Source organism: Asterias amurensis, chromosome 13 (assembly GCF_032118995.1).
Source record: "Asterias amurensis chromosome 13, ASM3211899v1".
Classification (NCBI taxonomy): Eukaryota; Metazoa; Echinodermata; class Asteroidea; order Forcipulatida; family Asteriidae; genus Asterias; species Asterias amurensis.
Window position 1 is genome coordinate 815168 of NC_092660.1, and position 11238 is coordinate 826405.

The 11238-nt window shown below is 39.7% G+C and overlaps 1 protein-coding gene across 2 annotated transcripts; it reads right to left on the minus strand.

Moving 5' to 3' along the window:
* Positions 1–1530: 1530 nt before the first annotated feature.
* Positions 1531–10735, minus strand: LOC139945840 (uncharacterized). Of its 2 annotated transcripts, none has more exons than XM_071943321.1 (9): positions 10577–10735; positions 9163–9371; positions 6726–6910; positions 6238–6302; positions 5392–5493; positions 4910–5209; positions 4385–4538; positions 3654–3858; positions 1531–3354 (listed from the first exon to the last, which is right to left on the minus strand). In XM_071943321.1, exons 2-9 carry the CDS (start codon positions 9238–9240, stop codon positions 1642–1644), a joined length of 2802 nt encoding a protein of 933 aa, XP_071799422.1. In that variant the 5' UTR covers positions 9241–9371; positions 10577–10735; the 3' UTR covers positions 1531–1641. The 2 variants fall into 2 exon arrangements, with proteins under 2 accessions (XP_071799422.1, XP_071799421.1); XM_071943320.1 differs by having other exon boundaries at positions 9163–9528.
* Between the last annotated feature and the right edge of the window lie 503 nt (positions 10736–11238).

Here is an 11238-nt window from a genome sequence, read left to right on the forward strand (position 1 = left end):
AACTCTTCAACCCTGTTTGAACGAAGAAAAATTGACTGGAGCTGGATATGAACCAACGACACCAGAACCAACGACACCAGAACCAAAGTACCGGCGCTCTACCAATGCTCTAAGATACTGTATCTCTGCCAATGCTCTATCAACTGAGCTATCCAGCCCTATGTTTGCTGTCTCCCTATGATTAGTCAATATCTTTGTTCTTAGGATTCTGACTGGCACCCCAGAACAAAGATATTTATTTAAAGGGAGACCGCCAATAAGACTGGATAGCCCGGTGAAGCACCGTTATGTTGGTCTGGTCATCGGTTCAAGAAAACCCACACCTATTTAAAAACTAACCTAGCTAAGTTCCCTTTCCGTTAATAACTTGGTATTAAAAAAAAGAGTCAGACTCCACTTTATATTCATTGGTACCCTGTGTATGGCTAGAAGCTAACACTTCAATGGTAGCCAGCACCACAAGACTGGTTTCAGCTTTATGTAGCTGATACAGAATATGATAAGGATAGGGTACCAGTTAATTGACGACATGTATGGGTGCGTTGGATATTAGCTTCCCCGGGTTGACCCCGGTCTGCCCCTAAATATGTTCAAATAGCGTTGACGTCATTCCAGGGGCTCACCCGGGTCAGTCCCCAGTGCTTGTGGAACGGGTCACTTGAGGCTGGCCCGAGGTGCATGACGTCACCCCGAGAGGGCATACACAGTCTCTTTGAATTCCAATAGATGAAAGATCATAAAACTTTCACAAAGAATATTGATATAATTGAATTAATGCTCTTTAATTTAAACCCTTCATGAAACTATTGCGCATCATCAAATAATCCCTCACTACTTTAGGTTATTTATCTGTACAATTTAACACCTCACGGCAAACAAATCTTTGGCTATTCTTAAAATAAAATAAAAATCTTTAATTGTACATAGCGTTAGACATGGTCAAACAAAAGAAACCAATCTCATTTGTTGCAGTTTTTGTTCATAAGTTTATACCTGATGCCTGAACAGAGTGACTGGGTTTGATTTGAGAAAATCCGCCCTTCTAAAATCCAAACTTTCATGCCACCTTCAAAGTTACAAGCCCAATTTGTTCACTTCTAATTTTCTCTTTTAAAATTTTGCTCCAATTCACTATGCAGCATTTAAATTTCTCAACATATTTCTGGGTGAAAAAATACAAACTAATTTAAAGTAACCAAACATGCATTTGAAAACATGGCATTAGATTGGTTTTCTTCAAAGGTTCTTGAGAATATCCAACTAATTTTCTTTCTAAGAAGATACACAAAAGCAATGTATTATCAATGATTCCCTAATCCTGCGGGAACACAATCCACACGTTACTTGGATGGGATTCGAACCCACCACCTCTGCATTTCAGTGATGAAATCCTAGCAGGCTTATAAATTTGGAAAGGTTCTCCCTTGAAGGGAGGATAAATAAAGTACAAACTGCTGATACTGCAATGAAAAACTTGTGGATCTCTCAAATCATAGCACCTTCAAACTTAAATTGAAAGACTTTGTTGTGGGGGGGGGGGGGTTGAAGTATCGTGAGCACAGTTGTCAGAAAATGCATCATGTTTTTAAGCTCCAAAAAGTTTTTTAAATTGTTGTCACAACTGGTGTCACTGAAACAAAGTCATGTATTCCCATTACTTCTTTGTACATTAAGCGCTTTAATATCATTTTGCGTTGTCTCCTGTGTTTCAACCAGATCCGATTTTATCTTTGATCTGAGGGCGTTAAGTTCCTCTGCCTTTGATGACTGGTTGGACTCTGCGCTCAAGGGCCTTCCAGGATTACTTTTAGTTTCGTTCCTGTTAATCCCTGAGTCGATCCTCTCATCAGAATCACTCTTTACAGAGTCAATGTCTGTGGGGTCTCTTGGCGTCGACTCAGGGGTACAGTTTGGGACAGAAGGGAGCTCCTCGGCAAATGTCACCATCCGGTTTGACTTCTTAGCAGAAGCTGGTTTTCGTTCAGGTTCAAGAACCTCATTGTCAGAATTTCTTAGGTCTAGACCATCCACCTGGTTGATGACATATCCCAGGTCTTCATGAGGTTGACGTTTTGAAGAGGTGCTTGACGCAGAGCTTACAGTCGCTAAACCTTCTTGTTCATTATTTGACTCAGAGAGATGGTTGTCATTAGAGTCCTTCAGGGGAGACATATCACCTTCCTCAAGTGTGAGATCATTTGCTTCGCCAAGTTCAGAGCTCAGACTCCCACGGAATGAGGAGTAGGAAGCCATGGGGTCCATATCAGAGATGGAATTTAAATCCGACAGACTTGTGTTCATGTCCGCCGTTGGGATATTTATGAAAGTCGAGGAGGAATGAGAGACTCTCGAAATGGCTGCAGACATGACCCTTTTTGCCTCTGGACTGCAGCTGCAGGGTGGATCATTCATCGTAGTCACATCATCAGGAAGGCGATTTCCACCACGATCCCCTTCAACATTCATACTATCTACACTATCAAAACTAGCAATGGAAGGATTCTGGCCGAGACTTTGCGAGTCATCGTGGCTATCCTCGTAAACGTTCCTCTCACTGACACGAGCAATGGCAGCCAGGTTCTCAGCTCTTGAATTGGCCCGCTCAGATCCTGGGAGAATCTGCTGCGAGATTTTGATGTATTCATGCTCGCCATCTTGTACACCGGGGTTAATACTCGACACACCTGTCCTGGGCAACTGTCCTGGTTTTGCTAGATTTGGATGAGGGCTGTTGAGATTCCTTGGGGTTGGGGCGGGGCTGAAGGGATATCTGCCCTTACTGTTGCTCGATTGTGCTCGCTGTGACTTCTGGGATCCTGTCCATGGACGGCCACTGACAATACTTGGAGAGCTGGGAACTGGACTCGTCAAGGGTATCGAGCGAGGCTTAGGGTTGATGCTTTGAGTAGTAAGTCCTGTATCGCTATTTGGGTATGATTGGTGTGGGCTGCTGCGTGGTGTGACAGGCTTCTCCAGCAACCCTGATGTGGTTGTATCTTCCGATTCACTCAGCAATACCTCCCCAAGCATTGATGATACTACGGAGCCTCGTTTCAGGTCCTCACCGAACCGCAGCGAAGATGACGAGCCTTCCTCTTCAGGAGACTGCTCTACGTCCAGACTCCTCTGCAGAATCTCCTCATAGTCCATGGAGTTTAAGGATTCTCGATCTTCATCGATCTGATCCACGGTGATGACAGTGATGCGATTGCCGAGGCTCTCAGTGCCGTCCAGGTTTCTTTTATTCTTGGTGCGGTGACTTAGTCGATACGTCTCCAACTTGGGGCCTCTCTTGGGACGGGCGTCATCTTTGATCAACTTCTCAAACACAACTGGATGTCTCTCAGAGAGGTCCTGCAGACAAACAGACAAAGAAACATTCTCATCTTAAGGTTTGAAATTTTAATTTGTTGGTGAGGGAATGCTGTTATACTAAAAAGAATTCTTACAGAGATTTGCAGGTTTGACCTTTGAGAGACCACTGATTGCTTTATAATCAACTCAAGTATTATATATTTCTTTAACCAAATATTTTAAGTAAAAATTTCAACAGAAATAACATGAAACAGAAAATTTAGTTTCGTGTTAAGAAATTGGGATACAACATACATTCTGACTAAAAACATTGAAATCATCCTTAGCCCATTCCTTACCAGTTTGGCAGCCAGTGATTGTTTTTCCTTGGCCTCTAGAACCTTAACATCAGTCTGCTGTAGTTGCTCATCCCAGCACAGGGGTACAATAGAAGTTGGCATCTTCTTCTTTGGCTTTCCCATCTGCCCGCTCAGTCTGAAGAGGTCTGAGTCACAAGTCGTCATAGAATCAAGTGACACTACCGACTCGGCTCGATTTGATGAACTGGAGACAAAAAAAGTCAAATATCCTGACTCTGGGTATGTAATGAAAACCAACTTTTGACCAAATATTTTTTATCATTTGGAATCTCCTGATATAATGATGACTAGAGCAAGCTTATAGAGCAAGCTAGTCCAAACAGTGAAACCAAGTAAGAAGAAATCCGCGGTAGTAAAGTTAATAATGAGATTCACTAAGTGAGGTAGTAGTTAATAAGCAGGATACAGTTTGTTTCAGAAATGAGAAGTCTCCTGAACATCCGAAAATCTACTCTTCGGTAGTAGAGAAGTCTTCCAAATTCCCCAAAATCTACTCCGCAGTAGTAGAATATAAAGCAGCACAAGTTCTCAAAAGAACACCAGCAAGTAGATATATACACATGGTGCAACCACAAACCAAATACCTCACCTTGCAATACCTCATAATCCCATTTGGAATTGTTGTTATTAATAATTGCATCACTGCCCTATAGTGACGCAGGGTGGATCATTCTCATTCCGTTCCCCCATTCCCCATTCCTCAATCTCACCTTTCTACTTCCTTTCTCCATCGTCGTACCCTCAGACTGTCCGATTGCACATTGCCATTAACACCAACACGTATTTTGTTGCCGATGCGAAGCTGAGTCGCCACATTAGCTCCAATGCTGCCCTCGATATTGTAATACTCAGAGTTTCTCTCCCCTTAAAAGAAATCAAGTCATTTTTTTTTTTTAATTGCAAGTAATATACCACAAGGAACAACTAAACTGGGTAACTTTTTTAGTAAAAATTACCTAGAGCAGGACTTAAACCAGGGCAAGCTTTTGCGTAGTTATGTAAGAGACGGTGAACACCCATACATAATTGTTAATGAATGTGTGTGGCTCAATGGTACCAGGGTCTACTCATCTGGAGGTTGCTATACAAAAGCTTGCCCAGAACTATTTGACTTAGAAACTGTCTCTATAGTCTGAGGAATTTAAATGTAAGTGTTAACTTGTGACTTAGCAAGTCATTGTACCAGACCATATTCAAATATACATGAAAAAGGTTAAATTTAATGATTGTCTTACCAGTGAAAGCATCCACCACCCCGCCACTATTCCCATGATCATCTTCCTGTCCGTCCATCCCACCAGCAGCGAAGCTAAGCCACTGTCCAGCGAAGGAATCATACCTCCTTGGAGTCTGACTCCTTTCTCTCCGAGAATCTACCCGCTCTTTCTTATCTTCTTCCTCCCACTGCTGTCTGATCTCCTCTGTGATTTGCTTGAATTGGATCTTGCTACCGCTGGAGCTGCCATTTTGTTTCATTCTAACCCACATGAAGCCTGAGGCCTGTGGGGGTTTACGGGAAGGTCGGCGGATCGCTCCTGTGGAAGGGAAATAAAGCAAGTAAGTTAAGAAACTTGAGACAATGTAATCAATTGAGCTGGGAAGGTGGACAGATTGCTCCTGTGGAAGTTTAGTGAACCGATTGAGTAAAGAAACATCAGGCAAACTGATCCATGAAACTGGCTAATGACCTGTGACTTTGATGAATTGAGATAATTACCTGTACTGAATGGTCTCAGTGTTGTGGAACTCATCTGAAGCTGTCTTGACCCATCTGGTATAGAGACTGCTGCTGATGTATGAGGGCGCTGTTCAACCTCAACTGCGTAGATAAAATAACAGATAAGTTTAACATCATACAACTTAAGTAGGATTTGAAACTTTGCATGGTGGAAATACGATATAGAAAGGTTTGCGGTAACACCATGTAATGACTATCTCTAATGAGTTGGGGTGGTTCTGAAAAGAACCGTTGGTTTCAACTCGACGTTTCGATCAGTATGCTCTGATCGTCTTCTGCTGTCTCCCAGAAGACACACAACCCAAGAGAAGTGGACGGTTGTTGCTTTAATGGGCAGCAGCCTATGACGCTTTTTTTATCTGAAAAGTTGTATGTCTGGTTAAATCTGCTCATTTGTTAAAAAAAAAAACATCTCGACAGCTTTTGAGCAAGGTTTGCAGATCAAAGGATTGTTGTAAACACACCAAACATTGTAGAAGTAAATCAATTATATAACACAGCTACAATGATGTGTCTTGGCTGAGAGGGGTAAAGAGCACCAAACTCAAGCTCTGGTATTTCTGGTCAAGACACTTAACCACTATTGCTGCGTCCTTCAGATGGGACAGAAAACAGTAGGTCCTGCACATAAAAAAGACCCCACAGTATACACTTATCACCAAGAGAAGGGGGTTCACCTTGGTGTGTCTGGAAGTGCATTATATCTTCAATCATGATTTGAAGGCTGCACTCAAATTCAAGAAAAAATGTATTTAAAACTAAAATAACTGATGGTTTTTCATCACGATGCAATTATTAAAATAGTTCAACATTTCTTATCTGTACCTGGTGTTTGAACTCTCTCCTCCAGTGATGAAGATGGCCGACTCCATCCACTCAATGTTTCCTTCCTGAATGACATCAACAATTTGTGATCAACAAAGGATTAACTTCAAACTCACTATGCATAAACATACTTTTTAACAATTGTAACCTACTAGGCCCAATTTCATAGAACTACTTGAAGTAGAAAACACTGTTCACTGAATGTCTGCTTAAGGAAAAACTACAGGGGACCACTCACAAAGAGAATGCATGATATGATATTTTGGCGGGTTAGTAAGCAATGTTTTGTTTCTAATAAAAAAGTTTGTGTTTAGTAAAATGAAACTATAAATAGTAAACTTGCAGTACAACCATGTGTACATCTCTTTTGTGGGAGTGCCTGCTCTGAAAAGAGCCAGTGTGGTTTCAAGTTTATGTTCATAGGGAGCTCTATGACACTGAAACAATGTTTGCAAAGATATTTTAGTCTTGCTCAGTTGCTGACTCACCATTGTGTCTTTTGATAGCGGTTTCTGATCTGTTTGCGTTGATCTGAGATGATGTTACCCGCTGTGGTAGTGTTTATCGCTCTGGTTTCTGGGAAGTCTAAGTTGACGAGGGAATTGACGACAGTCGCCGTGGATGGGCGGGACCGGTAACGATGCTTCCCTTCAATATCACCAAGATGACGTTGCTAGAGGTTAGAAGAAAAACAAAATATTTATTTACCTTGTACTGTGGCATGTGGTCATTGCAACAAGAAATATGAACAAGGAATTAATTGGAAGTTGTGTCCTGACCCTTCTGCACCAACCCATCCCCCCCCTCCACCACCAATATTAAATAAGGGTGCACCCACTACTTATGAGAAAACATAACTGCGGTTGTTGACTTCCAACTTGAGGTATTTTGGATGACACAGGCCCTATAATAAATGGTCCTTTTTGCTGAGAGGTATTTAGGGAAATTGTTTCAAGATTGATGTTTGGACATTTGAAAAATTACACCACAGGGAGAATAACTCAACTGGTCCTGAGACTTCCCATATCAATGTTTTATCCTGTATTTTATTTTTTTCTCTTGGCTGTAGCGCTTTGAAATAGTGTAAAAGCGCTTTATAAATGCATTTAAGTTAAGTTAAGTTCAGTTAAATTGAGCAGAGGAAAAAAGTTCAAGAGTCAATGAATGATTTACACTTTTTAAAATAATATTTAGCAATCTACACTGTATTCTATGGGAGTAAAAGTGGGGTGCATCCATGCACCCATAACAAAGCGTTGTGTACAGTGCATATCTTGAGGGCAGTGAGAACACTCTTGCAATGTCTTTTATAGATCTGTGTGGAGATGGTTGTGCAGTTTACTTTAAACTTTGTTCGACCATAACATATTGATCTTTTCAGGACAAAAATACTCTAGGGTCGTTTATGTTCTAAAGCCTATTGAGTGAACATTGTGCCTGAGGCTGTGAGTTGTTGATGGGAGTTTGGGATCTGCTTTGAATGATCATCCTATTATGCAAAATCTTGGGGATTATCTGGTAAGGAAAGTAGAAAGTACATGTAGGGCTATATCTGTTGCAAACTGCTAACCAACCAAAAAGACCTGCAAACAACTTTTTTGACCTAGCAGAGTCTTTCTCGAAGGTTAAACAAAATAAAGTACTAACACTATGTCTAAAATCAGTATGGAATAATAGAGTAGATGGTTAGAAAAACTGGGGAAAACATGGGGAGAGGGACAGTGGATGTTTTTATCTTCCTGTAAAGGCCTAGATGTAGATGTATAAATTGCCAGCAACAAGTGTTTGCAGGGCGTATGGACAGATTGTTAAATCCTTTTTGCTTTGTTGATTTTATCACCAACTAATAGGAAAAAAAATAAAAATGTTAAGTTCTCTAGATGTGGGATGAAAACCCCAATGGGGGAAACCCGCGCAATCAGGAAAAGAAACCACTCTGCCACACAGGAGCTAAGTTTGTGCTGGAATGCTCTGATACAATTTCAAATTCAAGTGAAAAATATTGCCACAATATTTCTACAAAGATTTTGCCCTGTGTTTGATCAGTTAGTCTGATGGCTAACAAAAAAACTAAAGCGACAAATTCATAGGAATTTATAACTAGACTTCTCACAATGGGTCCAAGGTTGACACAAATTATGTAGATTATAACCGGGCAACTGTTTGACAAGGGACTACTTGTTGCTTTTGTGAAAAGGTTATCATGTGCCGACAACATTCAACGCAAACAATAATACGTTATCTGTGTAAACAAAACTGATCTCTCAGTTCCCAGACAGGATTGAAATATATTGAACAGATTGTTGAAGAAAAATAGTACTATTGGAAATATCTACATGCTCACTTATTGATGCGATCCAATTATATATTCTGGTAATGAAATCACGGATGCTTAAAAAAGTAAACTTTTAAAATCAGTAGTAGTTCAGGTGTTGAGGTAAAACAAGTACAAAAAGGTGTTTGCAATAAACAAGGGAAAAAAAACATTTACTCTTCTAAAATAAGTGTTTCTTCGGTGTGTACAAACCAAAGATTATAGAGTGCTGGAGGCCTAAGATGAGAACTAGCTCAATCCATTGCCGGGATGCGAAATACGCATAGGCGCCATTTTAGCAAGCAAATGTTTTGATATACAAGAGTCATTGATAGCAATGGTCAATGCTGAAAGCTGATTTATTGTTGCATCAAAATAGTTGCTTGCTAAAACGACATCAAGTGCACATTTCACGCCAACAGCCGAAGCCCCCGCGCCTTTGGCGCTCTATAGTCGAATCTTTCGTACAGGCCATCTTTTTGGTAACTTTATTTAGACGTTATTTAGACCTTTTAACAAAAATGAACATTATTTCAGTTTGCCTTACCACCAAAATTATTATTATTAATGCAAAAGAGAAAGTCCAAGAACAAACTGTTTTTAAAACAAACCTTTGCATGTTTCTTGACATATTCCCGATCCTTTAAGTCCACATAGTCGTACGCATACAGACACTTCTCAGCAGCCATTATAAACTTTCTGAACACCAAAATGTATTCTTCCTTTTCTCTTGCGTCTACAATTGCAGAATTCTTTGATCTCACCAGTCGCTTTCTACTTCAGTTGGTCTCATTCCAAATAAACAGTCCATTGCAAATTTCTATGGATGCAAATACATTATTTTTCCATCAGTCAGAAATTTTCCGTAAAGTCATAGCTGATTTTCCATTTTTCGATTAGTGATGATAGAGTTTTGGTATGAATCTTCTGGTCTAGCGGTTATTGATATTTGGCTCTGACGCGGAAGACAGATCTCACTGCGGGGAAAAAATTGAGAAAATATTTACATATTTAGGCTAAATACTTCTGGGTTTCTTCTAGCTGCGCTGTCCTAAAAAGTACCACAGCACGTTTTTATTTTAACATCTTTTCTGCTTGTTTTATCAGTTCGTTTGATTAGAGTTGGTTTGCAGAATCACTTATTCAGGGCCTGGAATTACACGAAGGCCATGGAGGTTAGGGTCTCTGTTTGACTGGTCTTGGCCTTGGTGCTATTTCAAAAGTTTCCAGTAGAATTCAAGAATTCAAGTGCCCTGCCCTTTTTACAAAATGAAAATGGCCCTGCCCTTTAAAGAGGTAATTCCAGAACTGTAGTGCTTATTGCATTTGTTACATACTTCATTGCGTACTTTCATAGTTGTCCCGTCTATCAAGGTAACTTATCTGACTTAAATCTAAAACTAGCTCCACTTGGGTACCAAGGATTCGCCTTGCCCTTGGCCCAACCCATACTAATCAGAAGAAGGGTTGCTGTCAATATCATCCAAATGGTACTTGAGTAGATTACAGTTATAAACTGGTATTAGGACTAACTTAAATAATACCATGTCCATGGTAATAATACTGAGGAACCTTTTACCTAGAGCTTTAGTTTATGAACTATCGAGCCAATTAATAAAAGTAAAACATGACAAATCAGCTGACTAAGGTAGTACTAAGTACGTAGTCATATGGTAGTCTAGTAATAGTCCGAGTTAATATGGACAGGACAACACTCATTCATGCACTTTATTTTTTTATATTTAACATTTTGACATTCTGGCATTTATTTATTAAGTTTTAAATTAAAAGGGGAAGCCCCCCCCCCCCCAAAAAAAAAAATGTCAGAATACCACTATGCTAATAAATAGACTGGTCCAGCTTCAGAGCTACGTACTCTCAGTTACATAGTCACATCATACACAGCAATAATATGCTGACTGTGTGGGGGACTGTCACACTAACTGCTATGCTAACTTTATGCCACTGCCACTTATCAAATTATTAAAGTCATAAAAAGATAACGAACAAATGCAATATATTTACCTATAATTAAGGGTTGTAAAGTTACGTCATCATGTAGGCTGTAATGTGTCCTATGTGGTGTCTATCAAGAACTTCGATGGGACGATGTGTTTGTTTGATTGATTGGTAAATCTCCTTTACAATTACACATTCCATTATGCCATGTGTGCATTGTGTATGATCGGCCATTTCATTTCTATCAATGTAAAAAGTGCAGTTGTCAAGAACAACGTAAACATCAGGAGAGTCCACTATTTTTAGAGGGGATACTGTTTATGTTTTCTGCGTTTCGCTTTTGGTATAATATATAAACCACATCTTACTCAAATATTTTGAAATTCAATCGGTATAAATTTATTTCAATAGTTAACATTTATTAATGATGATGTTTTGAGAATAGTCATTAAAAATTAATAAATTGAAACACGTACGATTTGAAACTTTGCATGATGATAACACCCAAATAGTATAATCGATCAATCCAATTTATACCACTTCCTGGCCTTGTTCAGCTTCTTGATTGAGGGCGCTGTACATGTTCACCGTTAAAAACTTAAATTTTGACTGAGCGCGTTTGTGTAAAGTTGGTGATTAGTTGAGCCAATATGACAGGAAATTCACTTCATTCATTTTGCAGAAATTAAATCGCAGTTTACAATTAAAAACAACTTATCTATATTGTT

What these genes read in the sequence shown, in the direction of transcription:
- LOC139945840 (XM_071943321.1), bottom strand. Translation starts at nt 9,240, where the DNA reads ATGGCTGCTGAGAAGTGTCTGTATGCGTACGACTATGTGGACTTAAAG. An exon ending in TGGAGAAAGGAAGTAGAAAG is followed by an intron (nt 3,859 to 4,384) that starts GTGAGATTGAGG and finishes TTTTGTCTCCAG; the next exon opens with TTCATCAAATCGAGCCGAGT. An exon ending in AATCACTGGCTGCCAAACTG is followed by an intron (nt 3,355 to 3,653) that starts GTAAGGAATGGG and finishes GTTTGTCTGCAG; the next exon opens with GACCTCTCTGAGAGACATCC.